Consider the following 27,147-nt stretch of genomic DNA (forward strand, 5'->3'; position numbering starts at 1 on the left):
TGATTATCTATTGCCCAACAAAACAAAGTGGTCAAAGATGGTCATCTCAGGCTCTGGAACTTTAAAAGACCTTTTCCTTTATTATCTAACATTTCTTTAGGTACATTAAGCATGCACACTTGAATGAAAATTGTAGAACTAATCGAGCTAAAAAGATATTCTAATTTCCAATCACACAAGTCATGTTATTACATCTTAGCACGTTCTGTCACGTTGCAATCTTAATACATTTCACCTAGTTGAGCTGTTAGAACTAGCATCATAGCTGCAAGCAAATACTTCAGAGACTGCAGTTAAATTGGTGTGTGAGAAGGCAAAAGGCAGAATGCTGTTGGGTAGGTTAGCAAATTCATACACAGAGATTTTAATCTGTTTGACCTACAGCCCCGAGGGATCTACACCAGTGAAAACGTGATGAGAGCTCATATGCCTACCCTCAGGGATTCATTTAAGAGCAATTTCTCCTGCAGAGACCTAAGTGCACTTGACCCCAAAGTAAGTTTATATGGACCAAAGTTTAAGAATAAGAAACCCTGCAGCACCTCAAGCTCAGGCTCGTGAGACTTCTCCTGACAGAGCTTCAAACCAATAACACTGTTTAAGGTGAGAGTTTGAGCTGTTTTATGATCCCACCAATCAAATTGGGAGTGTAATTACCTGAATGTATTTTATCACATTTATTACTTCTAGTTTTTCCAATTTTGCCTTGAAGGGAGTGTTCAGCATGATTTGTGTGGATATACCATCACGTTTGATGATGTCAAATGTCATTAAATAAACGTGACACTTCCCTCAGTTTTCCTGTTTATGCAGTGCTGTGATGGCGGTGCCTAAATGTATGTGGATTAATGCAGACTCACTGAGCGCACTAGAGTTGTTAATACATGTCTGTTTCACAGAGGCTTCTGATCCCATAACTAGAGATGCTTTTTTCAACCTTTGCCCGAGCACCGACCTCAGAGCGAGGACCCTACTGACACTGTAGCCGTTATTATTATTCTCCCCTTTAACATGTTCAAAAACTCACCAAACTTCAGCCAAAATTGTGTCCCGCGTGAAATTTTTGGATTCTGGTGAAACCGTGCAAATCCATCAGCCAGTCGCCACTTGGCAGGGCCAAAAGTGAGAGAGGGCCCTGGGTAACACCTACATACACCAAAATTGGTACACATATGTATCATGATGAGACGAACAAAAAATTACATTATGACCATCCTCTAAAATGTACAGGAACTGAACTACACACCATTTTTCGTCAAATTTTGGCATTTTCGAAAAATCACACATTTCGCATTTGAACGAACTCATCCGAGGGATTTCATTTGATGGACTCCAGAATTTTTTTGCATACTAGACCCACTGGAGATCTAAAGTTATCAAAAGCTTGCGTTTTCATCATGGGACAGGGCTGTAATAGGGGCCAAATTTTATGCTATTTTTGGTGGGGGTTTTTTCAGTAAAAATGACACAATAATGCCTAATAACTTTTTAGTGCTTATGTAAATAATCGCCAAACTTCACATGGATAATCACACATTGGTCCTGAATACATCCATACATTAATTACAGCACTTTGTTACAGCACCCCTTTCTGCCAGGTGAACACTTACACCATTGATTTTTCATGTCTGTTTTATGGGTTGCCACAAAAAATTTCACCAAAAATACACCGTTCATCCTAGGCCTATGATTTTCAGTCTGCATATGGATCATCATCAGAGCTACAAAAAAGCCTCTTGGACCCTTGCCAAAATCCCAACAGGAAGTCCACCAGCTCTGCCCCAATTTTAAAATAAGTCAATTTTTTGGACAATTATACACTGAAAACTGATGTAACTTCATCAGTATCACACTGAACACGCCCACAATAAAACTACTCATCATGGTGCCCCCTACTGCCAACAGGAAGTGATGCAAATGGGTCATTTCTGCATTTGTCTTAGTGTGTTGAACCTATCATGCTCTGATTTTGACCTGAAGTCCTCAAAATCTGTCCCTACATTGACATTTTTCATTAACAGACAACCCCTACAAATTTCACTGTTAGTTTCATGGATTTGCTATAGCGCCCCCTACTGTAAGATGCAATTACACCTCAAAAATAACAAATCCAGTATTTTTTCAATTTTACATGATAGTCATTCCGTCATCATCTCTACATATCAACATCCACCTCTGACATACTGCCACCTACTGTTTAGGGGCAGTACTACTTCATATAAAAAAGTGCACCGTGCTGATTTTTTTAATGTAAGAGTGCTCAAAGAACGATCTCCGTGGTCTCTCTGCAGTAGGCCCTCACACCCCAACCTGCGCCGGGTTGCGAGGGCCCTTCAGTGCTGCTTGCAGCCCTAGTTTTGTTGTTGCTTTTGTCTGTATTCTTTGGAGTTTCTTTAAGTGTTTTTTTCTCAGTTTAATTGATAAAACTTTAAAGAAAGGGTGGAACCTGTGGGAGTTTATAAGTTCTTTTATTCCATCAAAACCCCTTTTCTTTCTTCTTTTTAAAGATATATTTTTGGGCTTTTGAGTTGAAACTGTGATGAGAGAGTGGTGGAGAGACGTGCAGGAAAGGATCCTCAGGTTGGACCCAAACCCAGGCTGCTGGTGTACATGGGGTATGACCTAGCTAACCGCCCCAAACAAACCCTTTTCAAACTGAGACTAGCAATAAATGGGGAATTTAAAGAAACAATGTTTTAATTGCTAAATGTGTTTTCTCGTAATTTGATGTATTATTTTAAAATGTGTAAAATAAAACACTAAATAGTAAATAGACTGTAACATTTATATTTTTCTAGTCATCTGGCTACTAAAGGCACAAGGACACTTCAACATGTGACTGCAGGGGCTGGAGATCAAACCCTCAACCTTCCACAGCTGCCCCAAAACCAAAAATGTTTCTTCAAATTTAACAAATGTGTGCTACATTAATACCCATGTGTAGACATTATTTGTTGCAGACTTTTGAGGTTGTCAAAACTTGTAATACATCAAAATTGTTGATAGCTCAGGTTTTGGGGAAAAGTTATCTCTATGACTGACAGTAATAAGAAAAATCACACTTCAAAAAAATAACAGATCTTCAGTCATACTTTAATTTGAAATTAGCCTCAAGGAAAAAGAGACAGAACCTTTAAATTTCATTTAGATCTAAATTTAATTTAATGGCAGTGTTTCCGTAACAAATGTTTTCAATGTGTTGTGCATTGCAGTCTGCAGGAGTTCATCTGCAAATTTTGGTAATTAAAAAGAAAATAATAATGCATATTGTGAGTCTAGGACTTACAATAACCCTTTAACACCTGAGCCTCTGGAACCTTTTTATTTTAACCATAAAAGGTCCAGAAAATGTCCAGTGAGTAAGTGCTTTTGCCAATTTTTCCAGAATACTTAGAACTTTCAATATCTGGCAGTTATTTACAATTTACTGCATTTTAAAAGAGTGTTTTAACAGTTTAAAATGGAATGAAGAAAAAATGGGAATTTGATGTTAGAGTTTTAGTGAGAAAAGGTGAAATTACCATCATAACCACATGTTGGTTGTGAAGTACAACTTCTCAGCTTTCAGAAACCATTTGAATTTTTCCAATGGCACAAACAGTTGTGTAATTACGGTAATGCCGGCGACGCACTACTGGTTTCAATAATGCTTGATTTTCACTAGTAGTCTATCAAGTTGAAAAATCTGGGATTGTGATAGCCCCTCCTACTGTAGTAAGGTCCAACTCAGTACACTTCCAATCAGTTCTCTAGTCATCCGACTACTCAAAGTGCTTTTTACCACTGGTCACGCAACCATTTCACACACTGATGATGAAGGCTGCTATGTAGAGTGGCCATCAGCATCCACTTACCCCATTCATACGCATATGTACATATTTGCATGACGCTGGGGTTCTCGCCCACAGTCACACTGATATGTATCTGGAGGAGACTGGGATTGAACCCCCTACCATTCAATTGAAAGAAGACTGAATCTCCTGGACCAAAGTCACACAAAAAGGACCTGTTGAAAAAAGATTTTTTTAACCCCACACTGCTTTATTTAATCTTTTAAGATAGTTTAATTATCTTGTAATTATAATTAAGGGATTATAATTCTTTAATTATACTTTGATTAAAAAAACAAAAAAAAAAAAAAAAACTCTAAGCCTTATGGGGCTTTTCCAATGCATTGAGCAGCTTGGCTCTACTTTGTTTGACTCGACATGGTAGCCCAGGGGATTTGCTTTTCCACCACAATCAAGCTACCCATTTGAGGGTGCATCTAGAGCCAATGACGTGGCATTTTGAGTCACTGATGTTTAATAGCTGCGCTCCAGTAAGCATTGTTTTGATCGAAAGTTGTCCATTGTTTCTACTTCAAAGTTTCTTCTTTTTCTTCTATTGGTAATGTGGCAGGTATCTCAAAGTTTGGTGCAGCAGTTGCTACTTAAACACATCTGCGAGGTGAATGATGATGGACCACTGTGACATCAATGTGGCGTGCTTGGAGGCGGGGAGGCTGCGCTTGGCCCTGGTCCAGAGCAGGACCATTCTGGGTGTGGCTAAGTGTAGCCTGGTGCTGCCAAACTGGTGATGGAAAAATAAGTCAGCATGGCCTGGTTTGGATCGGCATGGCTGAAAGTCATAGTGGAAAAGCCCTATTACATGAGTGACCAGAAACATCTCTGCTGCCCCATCTCTGCTTGAAGCAACTCATCGTTTTTGCAGCTCCCCAACAGCAAATGTTAGTGGTGGTAAGGCTACTAATTTGGGGAAATAACAAGACACACTAAGTTTATCTTTTGGGTCTGCAAATAAATCGCTATACTAGACTCCTACATTGACTAGCATACTGCCTGACACACAGTACAACACATTAGGAGTAATTGAAGGTCATTCTAAAACTGGTGGGAAAGCACCTCTAAACCATGCAGATCACACACGTTGTTACTGCAGAGTGAGAATTTTTGGATGGAAGTCTTTTCAAGCAATCTGCTATTGTACAAGAAAGGCTGAGTAAATACCTTCTAAGATTGCCAAAAAGGATCTTAATTCAGGGTGACTGCCTAAAGCAAAGTCACAGTACACTGACAGATCTCAATGACTGCTCCCTTCTCTCATGGTGTGTGACTGACATGAGATTTAGCAGCCAGGACTTCTGTCAATAGATAGGCTATGATTATGTCACAACCGTTTATAACACATAAAGAGCCATTTACTCAAACATGACAAACTATCTGCAGCAGTAGCCAAGGTGTAGGGTATTACATAATTTGATCGGTGATGACAATATCTCAGAACAATAAAAAAGTCATCTCTAACATATGATATAACTTGAGTAAAGATGGTTTGATAAGCCTCCAACTCCCTGCTGAGGAACAGGAACTTATAAAAACAAGTATGCCCATAAAAACCCCTGAACTCTTACAGGTTAATAATCATGACACAACATACACAAGATGAACAAATAGACTCTGTAAAGCCCATTAAATCCCTCAGACAAAAAAAAAAAAAAAAAGGCCGCAGGAGCCTGAATGAACACACACTTCTTCGGGTCACTTGAGGAAAGCTGCTTCTGCTGCAGCACAGAAATTAGATTTCCCCCCTTTAAGATAACTTAAAAACAGACGGTATGGTGTCCTGTGCATAGTCCGGAAAAAAACAAGGACAGGCAACACAAAATAGCAAACACATTGAAAACACTCTGGTTCTCAACTGTGGGTTGTTTTTCCTGGAGTTGCTTTTCCTGTAACTGTCTCTTTGATGTTGCTGGCTGCAAGCGGCATTGAGCAGACTTCACCCCCAACACACACACAAGGCCATACAGCTCTATCTTCATTGTGCTGCTGGCTAAACTCCCCTCCATGCACAATTAAAGTAGAGTTTTTTTGCCAAATGGTACAGAAGCTAACTGTAGCAAAGGGATGTGATGTAGCCCTGCCGTTGGAAGACTTCTTCTCATAATGCAGTGATCAGGTGGTGCCAGGGGAAGAATGTGAGAGAGAGAGAGAGAGAGAGAGAGAGAGAGAGAGAGGAAGAGACTTGTTGGCAAACAGGGACTTGACCCTCTGCATGGGGGCTCCGCCTGCAGCCATACTCAAGTGAGGCAGATTCCCAGCTGTGCAGCTAACCACCACTGACAGCACAAACCGAGCTCACTCTCCTCGGGAAGCTCCAGCTCATCGCAAACAGAAGAGTGGTTTGTTGGGGTGTTATGACTCAACTTTAGAAAACCTCTTCAAATAAGCCTACAGCTCAAGCTTCAGCTATGTTAAAAACAGGCCTAAACACCTCAGCAAACATGCAAAGTCGCTGAAAGGACAGCAACTATATGTCACACTGATATGAGCATTCTCGTAAGCAGAGGGTGTTAATTTCTGTGCTTTGGTTACACTTAATTGTTACCACGAGTGCGTATAATTCAGGATCCAGGGTGGCTCATTCAGCTGATAGCATCAGCCTGAAGCTACAGAGCCACCCAGTCTGCTCAATTTTGACTTCAGCACGGTTGGAGTTCATTGACTCAGCCGGTTAAATAAAGTGTAGAATTGGTTCCTGAAGCGTGACGCTGGCCGAGTTAACGTTGCCATATTAGCCCTCAGGTCAGTTTGTGTGTCTGTGTCGACTGCTGCATAAAACGGCACTCTCTTCCATGACTTTTTTGGCACTCTTCAGTGACTTTTCCTGGGGGGTGAGGGAAGGTGGGGGCAAGCAGGACAGGCAATGGAAGAGCTCAGCAAGAAGGAGGAAAGTGTAAAGAAGGATGATGAGGATCAATGATTTCTAGGGAAGATTATCCAAAAATCCCTTTTATAATATGTTTGACTATTTAATAATCATGAAGGGGTGGTCATTACACTACTATTAATACTGTCACTGGCATAATTTATGCCATGAAATGCATTTTTGCAACACTATCCTCACTAAAAGTTGTGCTGTAGTGCTCACACAAGGCATAACCAATGCCACCGATAGTTCGAACTACCAGTCAGTCACAGTGGGGGCTAAATAAAAGTAGAGCAACAGCTCAGTTTGAGTCCAGTCATCAGCATGTTTCTCTCTGACACTTACGCAGCCAGGGAACCAGCTGAACATTAAATGCTTGTGTCCGTGCAATTAACATGTAGCAAAGTAATCAGGTGTATTCTCTCTTCTCCAAGTCTGATATGCGTTATGACAGCAACATGTAGTGAGTGTACTTGCTACACAAGTATGAGCTGAACTGTTTTTGTCTCGAGTCAAGCACTGCAGCAATGCATATTCTACGAGCTTAAACACCTGTTTAACAATGAGTTTTATGTCATGACTTGCTTGTTTTAGGCCCATGATGTTTCAAAGAAGTGGGCAGTGGTGTTAAACAAGGTCAGAGAGGCAGCTGTAAATTCAATACCTCTGCTATACCTAAGTTAAATCAATAATAGACATGCTATTTCAGACAAGGTCTGCACAATACAAGTCTGTAGATTTTATCAAAGAGATGGAGAACTTGGACCAAAAAATTTTTTGGTAAAAACGAATCAAGGTTGGGGCACAAATGGCCAAGTGGTTATGGTCCACCCTATGAACATGGGCAGCATGGATACAGATCCGACCTGTGGCTCCTTTCCCACATCTCTCCCCCAATCTCTCATCCCTGTTTTCCGACTCTATCCACTGTCCTCTTCTATAAATAAAGGCATAAAAATGCACAAAAATACATAAAAAATAATGCAGGTCCAGGGACTAGAAAAGTTTTCCCTGCCATGAGCACCAGTGGTATGTGGGACACCATAAGGGCTCCAGTTGTCTCTTTTGTTCTTTAGCTCTTATTTTTTGGCCGAATGCTTTTATTGTGAATGCCCACATCAGGAAATGTGACGCTGAGTAGCAGTTTGACACCTCACCCACCTGGAGGTTGTTAAAATTAGATTTGCACATATGAACAGAAATCATGTCATGGTATAACACTTACAAATAATTCATACTGTGGTTGTTGGGCAGAAGAATTTGTGTTTAGGGCTACTTTGTTTGGATTTAAACAGAAAATAATTAAAATTAATGTCAAATTTGGCCCCAAAGTATCACTATTTTTTTTTGTGTCAGTCAAGGGGGGGCTTTGGTTTTCATAGATACAAGTAGGGGGGCTCAAAGGAAAAAAACACAGTTTTAGAACATATTGCCCATACTAGCATTTTCATGACGCTTAATTAAGGCTGTCAAAATCTGATTCTTTTTAATACCATGTGTTTAAAAACAATCAAAATATGTTAATTTAAGATTCATAAAATCATTAAGTACAGAAACTTCGAGGATAGCTACATCAACTTAAAAAAGTAGGTACATAAGAGGGAAATGAATCCTTCAAAAAGTAACACACAGTAATGGCAGATTTTTCATGCAATTTAGACAGCGTGCACAAGGTTTTACAATCTTTGGAAACCTGAGAGCAAATAGTTCCCCAAAATTCAGGACTTAGGACTTCTATTTTTCTTGCAGTGATAACAAAAGAGGAATCAATATCATCTGATTTTGCAAGTCTGATGCTGATGTTTGAAATTTCAACCCTCACCTAAAGGTCAGTTTCATATTCTAATAATTTCAAGGTAACATAAAAAATATATAAAAGATGCATGACCTTTACTTACCTTAGCCCTAAGAGGACATGCATATATTCCATTTCCTCCTTTCTCCTGTGATAATGGACGATTTTAGTTAACCAGAGATTTCCTAGGATGATCTGATTAAAAGGTGGAGATCTTTGAAAGCGACCACCTAGTGCACATTATCACAGAAACACTGAGTAAAATGAACTGTATGGATGTATGCCCACTAAATAAACAAACAAGCTTGTGAGAATAAGCTCTTTATAAGCAGCTTTACATTATTTCATAACTCTCTATCTCTACTAAACCCTACAGACCACACACCTTTTTGCTCTCGACTGTTTACACTGATAGCGCTGGTGCTCTTAACTTTTTCATTCAGATGCACCAACTCATCAATTCAGTGCACCTGATAAAACACTCAAAGTGTCAACTGTTGTCAGTTCTCTCTGAATAGAAATCTTTTAACACAGTGGATTTTCATTAAGTCTGTTGTTTTCATTAGGATGATCCAGGACTTCAGTTAAACTACCCAAATACTTTACAAACAAAAACTTCAAGATACCAGAGAGCTCTGTGAAATAATCAGTAATTATTCAATAACAATACTTAAATGCTGCACTGTGGCTCCAGCCCAAAGTATTCCTGCTGTTGTATTTCTAGTTGCCTTGGTGATCATATCCGTGTGCAGAAGAAAAAACATACTAGCAGATTCCTGTGACAAATCACAACACACTCCTTAAACATACCGTACTCTGGGTGTGTCATGTGGGCACCACAGAGGCTGCTCTGAAGTAACCTTTCCTCGATCCAGCGTAAATTCTAGTACAGGAAGTGCCAGTGCCAGGTGCTCTAAGAACAGCGCTTTGGATTGTTAAAAAAGGAAATCACACAATGTTATGTTTTCATTTTAATGTCAAGGCTTTCTAGACTGATTCTTAAAACTGTCTGCACACAACAAATATGATTTTCACAGTCTACATTGTACAGATAAAGGATACCTCTTAAACAGGATGGGTTTCATTACACCTCACAGATCCTTTAATTCACATATAAAACCAACAGTTAGTCTCCTGTGGTTATCTCATATTCTGGTGTCTGTTGTTAAAAGAATCAGTAACACTGATGTTTACATTTCATTTCTTAGCCTTTCTTTTTGTCATTATTTGAATTTGAATGTTGTCGTAATAAAAAAAGGCTGCTTGCGTTGATTTCGGATCCCCCTGTGGGCAAATGGTAAATTTAATCCCAATCATTATGAATGTTTGCTTTGAAAATTGCCAAAAAAAGATGCTGTGTTAATCAAATGCTGCAAATACTCCTGTCCAACACCTACCCCAGCAGCTGGTTCAGGTATCGGGTAATACTATCAAAAAATACCAGATCTTGTGGTCAACTGTCTTATTTGTTGGTAGGTTTAAAAAAAAACATCAGAATTATTTCTGATCTGTTTTATTTCCAGCTAAAAACTCCTCTCAGGAACTTTACACTGCACAATTCCAGATAATTGTGCATATTGTCAGAAATTGAGGAAAAATTCATTAATGGGGGGTGACAACACAAGTGTTTATACAGCATGTTCTTTGGCCGTACAAGATTTCAAATTCTAAGAGCGGAGTCTCCGGTTGTTGGTGAATAAATCTGTTAGTGTGTGCTGTGTTGGTCTTCTTCTAGCACACCACACAATAAAAACAAAACAGTTAATCTGTCATGTGTGGTGTCACACATTTTCAAAATTGCTCAAGGTTTTAGAAATCTTATTGTGTGCACCATGCTTTAGCCATATAGTCTAATTTGTTTCTTTGCATGCAGGGTTATAAGTTAAAGTATAATACAATTTTACAACAGTCCTGTTTTAAATGGGGAATTGGTAAGCATTTTTGTGAACACTGTTCTACAATTGTAAAAGGTGCGGGAGAAGTCAGTTTTTTTAGTTCTATAATGTGACCTAATTTAATTTTGTTTATAAACTGTTAATCGTGAGCTGTATGTGGGGTATGAAAGATAACTTATCTTTACTGTTCAGTCACATGACCGATAGTTTAGGTTCATCAACTATAATTGGGTTGAACACAGAGGAGCTGTGAACTATTTTTATGACTAGGTCCCCTGTGTTTTTTGAATGTTTTCTCTCCTTATTGACAGCATTAACATGCTGTATTGACAGCCTGGCCTGTCAGTTCTATGTAAGTACAACACTTCCATAGAGCTGAGTTGGTTTCACCCAGTGTCACTCAAAACTAGCATTCCTGTCATGCAGTGTCATACAGTCAAACATGTTTGTAGTTGCATGTTGTGTTTTTGATCCAGTGATAAAACTCCAATGTACTGTGTTTCTTGCAGCTGAGGAGCATTCACTGACAGTTCGGGAAGTGGCAGAATATTTTCCATTGTTTGGGTTTTTTTTGAATGACCTCATTCTTGGCAAGAGCCAGAGTAGTTGGCAAAGTAAGAGGGTGGCAGAGAAGATGACAGAAACAGGGTAAAAGGAAAGCTGAAACAGGAGATGCTGGGGTTAATAATACAGTTGATAGACTTGAATGATACAAGCAAGGATTTTATTTGATTTTTTTGTGTGTTTTTTGAAGGCAATTTTCTTCTGTAAATAATCCTCTACTCTCATCCTTGTTCCCAGGTCACAGCTGATTGATTGATTGATAAGAATTTGGATGAAGTGTTTTAACACGTAGAACTGAGAGGCTGACTCACTTGAAGAGACAGTGTGAAAGTTCAGAGTGAACAAGTCATCACACCTCACCAAAGTGTTAACCCGGAGGTCAACAGGGCTGATGATGGTCTCTTATAAAGACTTAAAAAATGTAGGAGAAAACAGCTTACTGTCAAAGAGGATAAAATAACTTCTAATTATCATAAAGAGATTTGGGATGTTTTCTGAAAGGATAGAATGAAACGAGTCTGAGTCACCAGAGAATGATCCAGCAAGTTCAACAAAGAGTTAACATTTCGTAAGCGATAGCAGTTACAAACGCACACTTAAGTAAAAACACCTAATTACAGGAAGATATTAGTCAAAGGCAAGAGATCAATGTCATCGGGATGGGCTTATAGGTGAAAAGAGAGCGTGTTTGGGTACCTATGACAAACTCAACCTAATTCAGTGATATCACAAGGTACCATCTGTTCAATGCCACTGTGTTGAATGAGTGAATAAACCATTATCAGCCTAGGGAACCACAATGACTCACATCCGTTTCCTTGCACCGGTCTGATCATTGTACGATTTAAGGTGGCGAGGGGGGGCAGACACTCAAGGCGAAGCTGACTGGAAGAAGAACATAAAGGAAGCGTTATGCAGAATACGAAAGCGGACATCAAAGCTTAGCAGGAAATCTCGGTTCTTACAAAAGCTGCAGCTTTCTCAGCTGAAGACAGAGAAAAAAAACCCATGAAGAATTTACATTTCCTGCATAGATGTTCAATTATAACTTTCAGAACAGACATGACCTTAGTTGGCCTGAAGAGCACATTGTGCTGGCATTAACTTGCTGTTATTTGTTCGTATTTTTTACCAAGAAAATCTAAAAAAGTAAATATAAATAAGGGGAAGAATTTGGACGATGATGCTGAATGTTAACTTGCTAGTACATTTCAGTCCTATTACAAGCAAAACCCCCCATTCCATCTTTTGTTCTGCATCATACAGATTTTTGCCACATAACTCCTTAGTTAAACTAAATCTAGCACAAAAAAGTAAGGGAATTTGTGTTAGGTAGATTATTTCTTTGTTATAACAATGCTTCATGGCAATAAATCTCATACTGTTGGAAAGTCTGTTTATTTCCTTTTTAAATGATGCCATGTTTGAAAAGAAGATGAATTTGTGGGATGAGCAGCAGAGCTAAGTATGTGGGTTGTGCCCATGAAAAATTTGCCAAATCTTCTCTCCGAACGCAAAATAGCTTATTCTCCCATTGACTCTTTACTTTTTGTGGTGGATTTAAATTAAGTAAACAATTGGAAAATGTGGCAAGCTGTGATGAAGTGAGTAGCTGGCTGTTTGGCAGACAGCTGCCACTTGGGAAAGCTCTGTATAATGTCACCTATGTACGATGTTTAGTATGATTAAGCATAATCATGAAAACTTGGACAGTAACAAATTAATTCAAAGCTCAGCAGACTCTCAATTTTAGGATTTTTTGTCTTAACTTACATCTTTTATGTCACAACAGAGCGAGACAATCACAAGATTCAAGATTCAAACGCAGTAATTTATCCCAGAAGGACAATTCAGCTTGTAGCCAACAACGGGGGAAAAAAAAATATAGCAGTCAAAAACAACCTTTGATAAAGAATTGAGACAGAGTGGGGAAAAAAATATCAAGAGCAATGATTGTAAAGGGCACTGAAAAAAAGTTCCCTCATTCTGAAGACACCAGGAAAAAGTCCAAAATGAGCACCACCTAAAATCTGATTCACTTTCTCCAAAACTTGAGAGCCTCTCTAAAACTCTCTTGGCCTATCCCAGAGTGTCATCCCACATCACACAAACACATGGTCAAACACACTCTTGAACACTCAGACTTTGAGAACAGATGAACAGTCACAGGCACCAGAGAGCCGGATCAGTAGACGACACCCATTGAAAGCAAGTGGGACCACAGAGAGAGGATGGATGACTCAAACGCAGCTGCCTGCCATGCTTTCCACACATCCTCATTACTCACTATTCAGAAATCTTCAGCTCTGAGGGGGGGCGGCTCAGCACTAAAACACCGTTGTTCAGTCCTTACTTTACACTCAGAGACTGAATGGCTCTTCAATTTCCACAGCAAGTGGTTAGCTTATTTAGAGCTGGATATATTTATGTCATGCAGACTTTCAGCAAGATGACCCCATTTAAGAAACTGAGCTCTGATTGTTGCTCATGCTTTACAACAAACCAGAAGATTAAAAGCAAAGAGGATGTTACCAGTTCTGCTGTATGATAGTCCAAAAGTCATATCTGACATTTGCAAACTGAGAAAAAAAGCTGCATATAGGACATTCAGACTTGTCTCTTTTTCACTTCCCTAATGTTGTTTAAAAATATCTGACTTTACTGTAAACCAGCCAGGGTAAGAGGCAGCTAAAAGAAATACTTGACTGGTAAGGGAAGCTCTAAAGTGCTTTTTGACTGGTCTAGCCTCAGAACTCACCACCAGAGAAATCATGACCCACTTTTGTAAATGTTCAATGACTCAAACGCATTTAATGAAAAATTTTGCTCTTTGAACTTGGGATTAAACAAAATATGACTTAGCAAAGAGAGACCAGAACATGTGAAAGGGCATCATTATGGAGGCACTTAAGAGGACATGCAATTACCTTATTTTATTGCATTTCCTTCTGATGACATGTAAATTTTGTCTTTTTTCTCAAGATCTCAGGAAATTGACTTGCTACTTTGGTTTGACAAGCTTTTTTATCCTGACATAGTTTAAATGTTATCACAGGAAAACACATTAAAACACAATACATTAATCTCACAGTTTTTTAACTTTAAATGCCACATGCGCCCCCCCACACTGAAAGCAATTCCTTGACCCACTTTGGGGTTCAGACCTAGCAGTTGACAGTCATTGCTCTGAAGCATGGCTGTCAAGAAAGGATTAACACACTTAAATATTTAACTGACAAAAAAAGATCTTCAACAGTGTGTCCTAGTTTAGCTCATCTGCCAACCAGCTGTCTGAGGCTACAGGTGTCTTGTTAATGTCAACTTAGTGGTTAACACTTCATAAATGTTGTAAAAAAAAAAAAAAAAATCACCACAGTTTTGAAGGACTTGCTGATTGCTTTGGGTATAATTTTGGCACTCATAACAAAGCCCAAGTTTCAACTGATTCTTGGTTAGAAGAGAGAAATACAAGAAGAACATATGATGACTTAGATATAAGAAATATTTTGCATTTCTGAATGAAGATAACTTCAGACAATATACTGATGATAGCACAAATACTGTTATAATGTCTTCGTTGGTAAATAAACACATGGACATCTGTTGCAGAACGGCAGAGGCTCCATCCAGTAACATACAGGGCAAAAATGAACCAACTGTTGAGCTAAATGCAGCTCTGCTTCTTTATGCAAAAAAACAGGTAACAAGTGCCTGTCAACAGTTTTTCTCTTTTGTAACCAGACACTTCATACTTCACAAGCTGCAGCCACTCAGATAAAGGGGGTCTAACCTGTTCTGTACTGGGACCATTTTGGAAAAGACAACAAACACGGTTTGCACACACTGTCCTCATTCCTGGAACAGCATACAACATACTCTGCGACTGATTCAATGGCTGAGCTTCCAGCACAAACTCAGTTAGTTATGGTAGGCCGCCAGGAGCGCGCTTGTTTACTTGCTTTGGCAGGTCCACTCTAATTGGAAGTGATCCCCTGACCGCATCTTGCTGAGATAACAGGGTGGGTCCTGCTATGCTAACTTATTCAACCACTTCGCCTCACACCACTGGCCTCTTCAGATCTTTTAAAGCTTACGTAACAGAAAAGATATAACAAAAGCAACATGTTTTAAATTCTAACATTATTCTCATGCACATCACATAGCGTGAACATTAGTTCTGATTTTTAACTTTGAAGGAGAGGAGGATTGTAATTCTGTAACAGTAGTTAAGTTAGAAAGTAGTTCCAGGACACATTATTCAAGGTCAACTACGGCAAGGTATTAGACTTGCAAAAAAAACTGGTGATGATTGCCCAACACTGAAATGTTTACCCTCTTTTAACAGCAGAAAGACAAGAGGTTTTAGTATAAGCTGGACTTAACTCTTGACTAATTAAAAAAAACTGGAAGTGACAGCGATGTGAAAGGTAAGTGAAACTAGCTTCATTTAGATGCAGAGTGTGTTAAGAGGTCAGTGAGGGTTTAAAAAGGGCCAGGAAGACTGAGCAGTCGCATTACAAGGAGACAGACGGGAGGCAGACCCTTCAACAGAGCTGGTGCAGACCCGTCTGCTCGGCCCGCAGCCTGGGGCGTCCCACAATCACAGCCATTCAGGGCTCCTGGAATGTGTTCCCTGGAAGTTCAGGCAGGTCAGCTATCTGGAAAATAAGCTGCTCCCTTGTTTCCAGGCACTGTGGAAACCAAACTACAACCCCCAACACACGCAAACAAATACACATACACATGCCCCATCCCAAACCTGACTCTCCATCCCACCACTCACCCTTCCCCCCTTTGTTTTAAACTGTCAAACTGCCAAGGGGTAAATGGAGGGAGGGGCTACAGTACACGTAAGGCACATGCATGCATTCAGCTTAAAATCAACAGGGGAAGGCTCCTTTATAAAAGGATCACGCTATATGTGTAATCCATTATGTTTCTGTTAGAAAAATTTTCAACTTGTTCAATATTCCCGTTTTAATTATCAAAAAGAAATAAACAAAAGATGGGCCAAATAACAATCTTCAAATTGTTAGTTTTCACAATAAATAAAAGTGAGACACAATAATATCTTGAAATGAAATCTGATTCAAATATGAACAACGTGGAGTGATATGGCAAAATATATGCACAGCAATACCTCTTTTAACCAGCAGAGGTATCTATCTACTCATTCACTTTTTATGAAGAAAATTATGAAACGTTGCTCAAAATAAACGTAATAAATAATATTTGTAAATGAGGAAAGGTTTCATTCATTTTAGCTGATACTAATATCAACACCAATATTTGGATATGTATTTCAGACCTAAAACTTCAGTCCTTTGAACACAACACACTTTAAAATTTAAGGATGAACAAAGAAAAAAACATAACTGTCTAAGTCTGCATATTGGCAAGAATCTGGCGATACGTACACATCACGATACAGGGACGCCAATACAATATAAAGCAATACTATGAGCAAGGCAATATATGCCATTTTTTAACAGTATATATTACTATGTAATATTGAATTGATAAATATAGAATATAACAGAATATAATTAAGCTAGTCTTAAGATATAGTAATACAAGCCTGTTAACACTTCTCAAAATATTTAGTTCTGCATCATCTAGCATGCTATCTTTGTGCAATCTGAAGATGAGGAATTTCCTCTTTTGCTGCAGTAAATTAAATTGGTCACAGAATTTTTTCAAAGAAAAGGGAAACAAAGAAATCAATAGAGAGTAAATGTACTGCAGCCTTCCAGATTTTATGTTATACCAGTTTGTATATCATTACTTCATTAAATATCTTTCAACCGACTTGACTCTTGTCTATGTCTGTACTGTCTTTAATGTTTTGGATGCAAAAATAAGTCCACACATCCTCTTTGAATGCAGCAGAAGCCACTGCTGGATAGGCACAAGAGACTGGCTCGCTCAGGCCAGAAGGCCTCAGAGATCTCGTTGTCTAAACAGAGGAGAGGAGGAAAGAGTCAAACATTTCTGCTGCCAACTAGTGGCCGGAGGTTGAAATTATATCATAAAACTACTGCACCAACAAAGTAAATTATTAATTAAGATATTGATACAGGATTCTAGAATACTGATACAGTTTCACGCCTTGAAATATCACAATACTTTATAGTATTGATATTTCTGACACCACTACAACTGATGTAGGTCTGTTGATCCATCCTAAAACTCCAAACATATTACTATATATGGCCAAAATTTAAAGTTGATACATGCTTATATTCACAGCCAAAATACTGGTTGAACATGTCGTCAGAAATTTTGATATCTGCCAATACCGATATCAGGCTGACAAAATTGTGCATCCCTACCCAAAAGTGCTTGAAAGTACAAAGCTTGTGTGAAAAAAATATATAAAGCTGGCTGCCGGTATAGCTCAGTGCTTAGAGCAAGGCATATGCAGAGGCTTTAGTCCTCGGAGTCTCTGTGCTGTTTGGTGCATGTATTCCTTCCTGCTCTCTCTCACAATGTTTCCTGTCCCTCTTCAGCTGTCCTATCTGAGTAACGGCAAAAAAAAAAAAAAAAAAAAAATCTAAAAGAAAAATGTGCAAAACCTTTAGAATGGGGGTAACGATGCCAGTCACAGAAAAAAAATAGGAAGATCTGGAGAAAACTAAAATGTAAAAGAAACAGAAAGTGCCAAAGGGAATTAGATACATTACTAGAACTCTATTTAGTACAACATGACCTGTTTGTATCCACTTTAAACTAGAAACTGAATACTGGCATGGAGTCCCAATACATTAAATTGTGATTTATGTATATTTTTAACATATAAACCCTAGATTTTAGTTTTACTGTTGCACCAGTCCATATCTTATTCGGGCAGAAGGCCCAAATATATCAGAGAAAAGCTAGACTACTTTGCTGAAATAAAAAACCTTACTTAAACATAAGAGCCTTTTACCTCTGCTCCCCTGACAGGGTAACATTTTTTCTGACACAACAGTCAGCTGAGAGCCATTATGAGCTAACCATAGATACCTGCTAAGCTTCTACTAAGCTTCAAGTCAATCCACTGTTAATGTTTATCATCAGGCTGCTGCTTTTAAGATGCCTGACAGTTTTCCCCCTAAGCACACCACTAAAACAACTCTCCATCAGTTGAACTGTTGTTTTCCACACTATAGGAGCAACTGCACCCAACCCAGCTGGACCTGGAGGACTCAGAATTTCCACCGAGCTGACCTCACACACACTATCTTTGCTAGTGACCTTTGACAAAACTTCCAATCAGATTCTAACTTTATTGCATTTAGAGTATGTGAAAAGAAACGCATCTTATCCTGTTTCCTCAGTCTCACAGTGGCATCATACGTTCACCATCAAATTTGTTCAGGAGGCTCGTAAATTTGACAGCTGGTTTGCTTTCCTTTTGTTTACCAAGTTCATCATTTTGTTTGCAGATATCATCTTTCATTCATTTAGAAGAAACACATCGTTCTGACTGGTTGGTGGTCTGTTCAAACAAACAGCATAAACAATATGCCAAATCCAGCCTCATGTATTTTATACTTTCAGTAGCAAACAAGGACCTGGTTTGCTCCTATGTGTAATTATGTGAGCAGAAAGGTGAGACAGCAGCCAAGAGGTGCGTACCTACTTATAGTCAATGAAAATACAGCATTACTGACAAAGCCAAAAGTCTGAGGTAACTACCACTTTTATGTCTGGAAAAAAAGTTGAGCTGTTTTCCAGTAAGAAAAGGCCTCAAGAGAAACACCAAACGACACTGTGATGGCGCTGCAGAGAGAGAGTGGGAGAGCAGAGTTAAAGACCTGTGGCAGAAGAGACTGAAACCAGTCAAAAGAGTGCGACTTTGGCTGTCACTGTTTTTTTAGGTTGTACCCCTTCTGAAATATTTTTAGCCAAGCACCCTTGTACTAAAATAATTTTGGCAGAGAAATGCTTTGCATTAGAATGAGCATATTAAACATTGAATATGTTCGAGAAAATGTGGGATCAAATATCAATATGCCAAAATAACGTCAATAATCCCTTATGCCTAATATTGATAACTAAATTCTTTTTGTCCTCTCAACAAATTACCCTGAGAATCTGGATCACAGCAGACCCCCCAATGCGAGCTATTATGGTATGACTGAGGGCAGAGAGAAAGTGAAAAGGGTAACACCCCACAGCAATGAAAAGAAGTATGGCGCAGGTGAAAGTGATTCATCAAAAACGGCAGAACTACTGTGTATTTTGATATTATTGTTATCATGGGCATTGTGTCAGAAAACAGGGGCTGAGACCCCAAAAATAACAGCGTCATAGACCAGGGACCCCCACCTTCCCTTGAGGTGGTTAAAGCGTACAATGTTGCAAAAAGCATCATGTACAAATTTACATTTTAGGTATAGGGTTTTTTTTACATTGTACTAACATTTAAGCATAACTCTCATATAGTAACTACATTGTTACCCTAAATTAAACTCAATTAATTTACCAATATTTTGTACACTAATAGATAAAATGTAGCTTCTAAATCATAATAAATCTCTTTGTTGTTTTGGAAAACATCCCGCGACCCCTCTTCAGTGTCTTACAACCCCCCTTGGGGTCCCAATCCCCAATTTGGGAATCGCTGTAGTAAAGTAACGTGAGGTACCCAGCAATACTCAACCTTATTTGTAAATCTTATATATTAGTTTTTCATTGCACTTATAACAGGTTAATTATTTCAAGTGATATCTAAAACACATATTACCAAGCTGTAATTCATTATAAACTAGGGCTTTCAAACAATAAAAATTACAATTGTGATAAATCTCAGAAATTTTCTCATTAATCATGATTCATCTTTTAAAAAGGATTCCACGAAAAGGTGATCTACTATCATAACCTGGTGCAACAGTTCACCAATATCATGTTGCACAAGGCTTCTGATTTGTTGTTAGAACTCAAAACTAAACTTTAAATGGTTGATAGGGGTTGAATGTCGTGACTGGCACCGATATCAAAGGTGCAATATGAATCCACATATACAGCAGCAATGGATGCATCACATACTCCTCCTATGACTTTCTTCAGTACTTTAAATCTTTCCAGAATAGACTTGGGTTTTTTTTTTTCAGATGTACCTTAATAATCAAGTGACTTTATTCATCACTTGTAAATCAGATCTGTTATTGTAATTTCAGGACAGTTACTTCTCTGGATTTAAAGCAGTGATGTAAGGTCAGTTGTTTACAAGAATATCCTTCAGGCTGCATTCCTTTCAAGCAGCTCAGCTACCACTGTTCTTCTGCTTGAGAAATCAATTATGTATTAACAATTACAGCTCATAATTAAGACAATAGATGGGGAAAGGATGGAGGTCCATCCTTGAAGAAGTAATTGAGTTAAAGGCCAAGTGCCCCCATTGTAAGGAACCAATTAGTCCTGGAGAGGCTTCATCACTTCATTTGGCAGAGGCGCAGCGTGCGGAGTAGGGATGCTAACCGTTTCAAGCTGAGGGGAAATCATTCAAATCTTACGGCTCCACCCCCACAATGCTTTGCTCCACATTTGCGATGCACTCTTAATTCAAAACAGAGCCAAACAATGAAAGTTGAAGCAGATTCCTTGACACAGCTGAAGCTGAGCGCACAACTCAGATCTGACAACAGAAAAAGTCTGAGACTGTGAGTCCTGATTACTGGGGTGTGTTCCCTGAAATATGTCATTTTTAGTCCTCGCTGAGATTTACAAGAGCGTTATGACTTAACAAGGCATTTTAATTACAGCTGATGATAGTTAGAATAATGCTTATGGATGCCAACTTGCCTTTGGGCTTCACAGCTTTACTTAAAAACTGCACCCAAAAGTTTTGAGGTAAGCCAGAATTCAACATGTGTGCATACATGTGCATGTATGCAGCAGGTCAAGACCATTACGAAGGTTTTTGAAAAGTTACAAACCTCGACACTATTCTTACCATCCACGCAAAGTTTATGGGCTTATAAAGTCTTTATGTAAAATTCTATGATTTTTTTCACTGTAATAAAGTGGCTGCTCCAACCTTTTTAAAAACTGTATTGAGGTCACCTTTTTATGTATTTGTTTACAATAACTCCGATTCACTGTTAAAGGATGCCAACTCAAAACTCTATTACAGACTGGATAACGGAGGCCCTCAGAGGTCTGGATAACGTTAAATATTGGTTTAGTTTCAGGCAAGCAGATGTGTTATTTGGTGCAAATTGATCATCATGATAAACCTTCAGCAATGTTCTGAACAACAAATTATTTTTCCAACAGATTTCTCAAAGCTTGGACGGATGAGTCAGTCAAACAAGTTTGGTGTCAACAAGACTTGCATGTGATAGATAAGGACTCTACATTTTTTAAACACCAAATTGACATGCATTAATCACTTTATACAGAACGCGTTATCCCTGGAGAAACTTAAGATGCTAAATAAACAAGCTGTTTCAATGATATATGTGATTTTACAAAATTTCATCTGTAGGATTATAAGATAAAGTTGTCGAACTTTGTCTTGTCCCCTAACCAAGCTGCAGAAAATCATAAATCTGTCAACACAACCCAATAAGTATTGGTTCAATGGACTTAAAGGATTATGTGGTTCTCTTTAAATAATACAATAAAGAGCACAGTTAAGACCTGCCTTACATGTTATGTCATAAATAACTTTTGTTGTGATTTAGTGCTGTATGCTAATGAAAAGTGAGTGAGTGATTTATTCATTGAAAGTCAAATTTGCATCTCCCCAGAGGCATTTTGAGGTTAATCTACTGATCATAGCCAAAAGTTTTATCTATCTTACTGAGAAATTGAATAGAATAACAGAAGTACCACTGGCTATACGGCAATATCAAAGCAAATTAAAAAACAAAGGTCTCCAAATTATGGGCATCAGAGCAGACTGACATGGCACAACATAACCTGTGACTGGTGCACAGTTTTAAGTCTGTAGACCTAGAATTAACTATGTCTCAGACAAATGACTAAGTGAAGACAGAAGAACAAGGAGATTATAGCCTAACAGGTTAGCCACAAGTCAACATTTTGTCAAGCTTTCCTGCAAACACAGTCATGGACAGGTCTAACAAGGACTCAAATCTGAAAATTTGTACAGAAGTCAGACATCATGCTGCTGATTCAGCACAGCCATGTCATCAATACCACAGGCACACAAGCTTAAATGTCTGCTATCATTGCCACAGGTGTGAGTGTGTGCGTGATGTAGATGCATGGCTGTGCGCCCGACTGTCTGTCCTCTCCACCTCCCTGACATGACCTGTCCTGCTGCCAGCGTTGCCATGGCTACACAGGCAGCCACTGATGTCACTCCATCTGCACACACACAGAAGAATAACGGGGAAAATGGGCACTAGTTGTTCCTGTGATGAAATCAGGGACAACGCACAACGTTTCTGCAATCATATGATGCCATTTGGGTAGAGACTTTTAGTAAACAATGATTAGCTTCAGGAATATCTAGACTATGACTGATTATCAGGCTTCAACCTCCTTAGACACACACACCTCATTTAGTTGGGCCATTTATACTAAGCACTGAAGAACAGAACAGATAGACACTGAGGCCTACAAGATGCACGTGTGTGAGTCTTTGTTGACTCTTGTGCAGGTCATTCTTTGCTCAAATAAAAACCTCTCCTGGCTTCTGCTAGCCCGGAATGGCAAAGAGTGGCAACACTTCAAGTTAAGCTGATTGAGGGTCATCAGACTGTCCCTAAAATAGCTAGTGTGTACATTAGAAAAGCACTGTAGGCAAGTAAAGAGTCAGTATTTACAAGGTTTAAAGACAGGAGGCTGAGATCAATGAGCAGGGCCAATAGACAGGAGAATAAAAACAGTCTGCCTCAGTCTGAAGAGCTTTTTCTGCTTCAAAACACAGCTACTGCCTGTGTTGTAACTTATCCAAGAGCTTGTTAACGCCCCCTAAACTCCAACAGCCTGTATGGTTGAATAGCAGCTTGAGGGAGGGGGCTGTGGGTGTCTGAAGAGGCGACGTACTATCCAGGGTTTTGTGGGTTGCCTATTAATGAAGAAGAAAAGAATATTCCTCCTGTCTCTGCCCATTTTCACTGGCTCACTACGCCCCATAATCTCTCCTTCCTGCCAGACTACAACTTTATACTTACACACAGCACTAAGAAATATGTGTGTTTTGTTTTATTGTGCAATAAGTACAACCAAACACTTCCAGTTATAGTGCTACTAATTTTGACCATTGGTGAAGGGAGAGGCGTTCACCACACTGTGGAGTATGATCACACTGTAGCAGAATGTAACAAGAATTTTTAATACGGGGCAAGCTTCCAGACACACACTTAGTAACTGATAATATACCAGCTGTTAGGGTAAAGAACTTCTCTCTCAGAGTCTGATAACAACACATCAATGATTGCCCTCTGTTTGGCAAAATCACAATTTATAAAATCATTTTCCATGCATCTTATTCCCCTGGTACCCGCTTACCTGTCCTCATCCACATTCATGGTGATATGGATTCCAAACAGGCTGTTGACAGCAGGAGTCGGTAGGTTGAGGCCCTCGCCAATGAAAGGCTTCACACCATCCTTCCCTGGCACCACAACAGCACCAGGCTGAGGTAGGGAGTCAGACTTGAGCATGTTATCTTCTGCCTGGTGGTTGAAGCCAGACGGGAGGCCTGTTGTTGCTCCTCCATGGGCTCCCTGGAGATGGACGAGTCCCCCTGTGGCAGGCGCTTGACTTAGCACACCTGGAGGGGTGTTGTTGGTAGTGGGCACTGTGGCAGGTGCATTCTGAACAACACTGTGGGAGGAGGTGGTGGTCATCGCCGGTGCAGGGGCGATTCCTATCCCTCCTGAAGGCTGATTCTGGCTGGCATGCTGCTGGGGGCCACTTCCTGTAAGGACAGGGGCCATGGCTGGTGCATTCCCCCCTTGCAGAAGGCCCTGGGCTGCCTCTCCACCCAGCCCCTGGGCTCCTTGACCAGCAGGGGTGATTAGAGATGAAGGTACCTGGCTGGTTGGGGGGCCCACAGGGAGGGCCGACATTGGAAGGTTCTGAGTGCTTGAGCCAAAGTGCTGTTGCTGACGATAGTCTGGCTGGCCAGCAGAGAGGCCAGTGGGATGAGCAGAATAGGCGAACTGCTGTGGCTGCGTGGCAGGAGGCATGATGGCAGACTTCTGCTGCATGACACCTTGGTGCATGCCATTGAGGCTGTTGGAGAGAAAGTTTTGGGGAGCAACGGGCTGAATATTGACCTGAGCCTGTTGTGGTTGCTGTGATGATGTGGGTGCAAACCCTGTGGGCTGGAAGGCACTTGCTCCGCTCCCTATCTGAGAAGCCAAGCTGTAACCTTGCTGCAGAGGCTCCGAAGGGTGAGGGTGGGGGTGGGGGTGGGGGTGATGCCCAGCGGAGTACCCACTGTCAGAGGTGTTATCCAAAGTCTGTGCAGAAAATGTGCAGCTTGTGACCACAGAGTTACCTGTAGCTCCTAACCCGCTGTCTCTGTCTATACAGTGATCAAGGGTTACAGTTGGCTTTATACTGTCCACAGTCCTATTTGAATCTGAATCTCTCTCATAAAACTCAGTACAAGTCCACCTGCCCCGTCTGAAGGGCTCTCCAGTACCATGGTCAAGTTTAATGACCCTGAAACGGGAACTACAGCTGGTGCTAACAGGAGCAGAGGGTGCTACACTGGTAGAGACAGTGGCAGCAGAGGATGAGCTGGAAACAATGGGATGAGCTGTAGCTGGCACAGGCACGCTTCCTAAATTATGTGGAGTGGCACGACCAGAGCCTATACTCTTAAAAGAGAGTCCCCCGTTGACAGGACCTGACGTAGGGGGCTGACCCTCCTGGGGCTCCACATTGTTTAAGGTTTCCTCAGATGAACTCCTCTCACACACCCCTAGATCGGCCCTTGAAACGTCAAATATTTCCGACGACACGTCTTCTGTCCGGGACTCGTCCGGATCATCCAGGCTCTCAGTGTCGTCGGTGATGCTGCTGGCCGCCACCTGAGCCTGCGTTACACTTGTGATCTGGAAGCAACTTTTCTTCTTCGCTGGCATTTTCGACATGTTGACTAACTGCGTCGAGTCTGTCTGCCCCCAGATGAAGCGAAGTGCTGGGCTAATGTCTTGCAAAGTAGATCACAACTGAGGAAAATGACACAGACACGTACCGTCACAGGACATTTCCATACCGTTCCTCTTCCTCTCTCTCTTCGGAGAAAAGTGTCACAACCGGGGACAGATCCTTTGAAACTCCTGAAGTGCTCCCCGGTGTCCGGTCACAACACACAGCAGACCGCTGCTCTCCTCCCCCGGCCTCTCTGACACCCTGTCGGCCTCTCTTGTCCCGGTAGCGGAGTTAGAAACTGGCCCTTGTTAAAGTTCTTGTTCAGCAGCTGCCACCGGTACTTTAGTCTGAGGAGGGCCCGGTCCCGCAGCCCACTCTCCTCTTACAGCTAGATGTATTTCTCGCCGACTAGCTGAGTTAGCTTATGATAGCTAGTTTTCCCTACCTCTGAACCAGCATGTGCGACATCATGATGTAAACAAATCCTTTACAGCGTCAAAAACAAACTATAATCCAGCGGAAGTTAGAGAATAAGTCTCGAAGTCGGGGAAGTTTTGCCTCTCGCAGTGTGGACAGCTCACTTTTGGCAGCTGCTACTAGCTGCTAGCTGACAGATAACTACTTTACCACAGCGCCAGAAAGCTAACAGACAGCTAACTCCTGCCTACCGCTCCTCTAACCCAACCACTCGACAAGATGGCAAGAGCGAAGTGCATCCTGGGTAACGAGGTCAAACTAGTTTTCTGTTATCTCCAAAAATTACATATAAACAAATAACCAGAGTAGAAAAGCTTTAAGCATGGCTATTTTGTAAAAATTTAAACGCTGCGGACTATTTTGAATAGTAGTGACATATATTTAACGCGAGTAACAAGTAGGCTATTTCTTTCGCTGTCGTCACTTCCGGTTTTCGTCTCACCGTTAGGATGAAACGTCAAAACACTGAAGACTTTGGCAGCGTCGTCATGTGTAAATCTTTGGATACACTAGGACTCATAATTTGGAAAATAATTTTGCTAGTTTACTCGGTTATTTTGTTTTCGAATGCAATTTATCTCACAAAAATCTAAATCAACCGTTTCCATCCTTTACAACTAACCTTTGAACTGTTAAAAGCCCTCATAACACAGACACACACGTTTATGGAAACGCACTTTTGACTGATTACAAAAGTTTGTATCCGTAGATAAAGTTTTAAAAGCCCTTTTACTATAACGCTGGTGACTTAAAACAAGTGAGTGAATGAAAGGAGTTGTTCCTGAATGAGTCATTTATCTCCGGGAAATCTGAAGAGGTCTTATCTATCAAGACACAGCCCACTGGGCATTATGCCATACCAATGAAGATAATACCCACAGTGACGAATGCAGTCCCATGAATGAATGTTACAGGTCCATGTGTAGGCCTATATGGAACGAAGACGAGAAGAAATCGCTTATTCGTAGAGCAACGTAAAACAAACAAAGGGTATTACTATATATATACTATATTATTTTTTATTTCATATTTTTACTTTTCACTTTTTATTTCCAGAATGGCGTTTTACCTTTTCTCCTTCACTTTTAACTGTTGTTGTTGGTTAATTTTTCCAGACTCCCTGGGGTCTATCAAAATAATACATATCTTTATTACAGATATATGAAAAATGGCATGCAGAGCTCATCAACCCCAAAGAAGTTGTCCATATAAAGCAACAGATTTCTGTTTATCAGAGGGCACACTACTCAAAGGTACTCAAGAAGCTAGAGGCAGGTCTAATACTGAATAACAGAACCTGTACCAAAAATAAACAAAATATTTTACCAGCAAATTCAGCTTACCAAATTTATGCACAAAATTTGTGAGAAATATTAAAAATAATGCTTTTGATTTTACTGAAGTGAGGGAAATTAAGCATTCTTTATTTGTGTAGTGCCATTTTATTGCCTAACAAATGTCACGCCAGTTGTGATTTATTGATAACTGATTGATCAATATCAATGCATTTGTGCTGGATCAGTAGCATTGGTGCTATCGCCTTGCTAGCAGATAGCTAACTCAGGAGCTGAAAAGTGTGTTAAGCTTTTTGGGTTTCTAATGGTCAAATGGAATATTTGTGCTACTTTTTGACCC

At 40.1% G+C, this 27,147-nt stretch overlaps 1 protein-coding gene across 1 annotated transcript in view; it reads right to left on the bottom strand.

Annotated features, from left to right (window-relative positions):
• The window catches only part of tsc22d2 (TSC22 domain family 2), a 52,052-nt gene extending 26,305 nt beyond the window's left edge, over positions 1–25,747 (bottom strand). Inside the window, exon 1 of the mRNA XM_041791058.1 lies at positions 23,437–25,747. Coding sequence (XP_041646992.1) covers positions 23,437–25,034 — 1,598 coding nt within the window. The 5' untranslated portion in view covers positions 25,035–25,747. The remainder of the gene's footprint in view (positions 1–23,436) is intronic.
• Positions 25,748–27,147: the final 1,400 nt, after the last annotated feature.

This window comes from Cheilinus undulatus, linkage group 7, assembly GCF_018320785.1.
Source record: "Cheilinus undulatus linkage group 7, ASM1832078v1, whole genome shotgun sequence".
NCBI classification, from domain to species: Eukaryota; Metazoa; Chordata; class Actinopteri; order Labriformes; family Labridae; genus Cheilinus; species Cheilinus undulatus.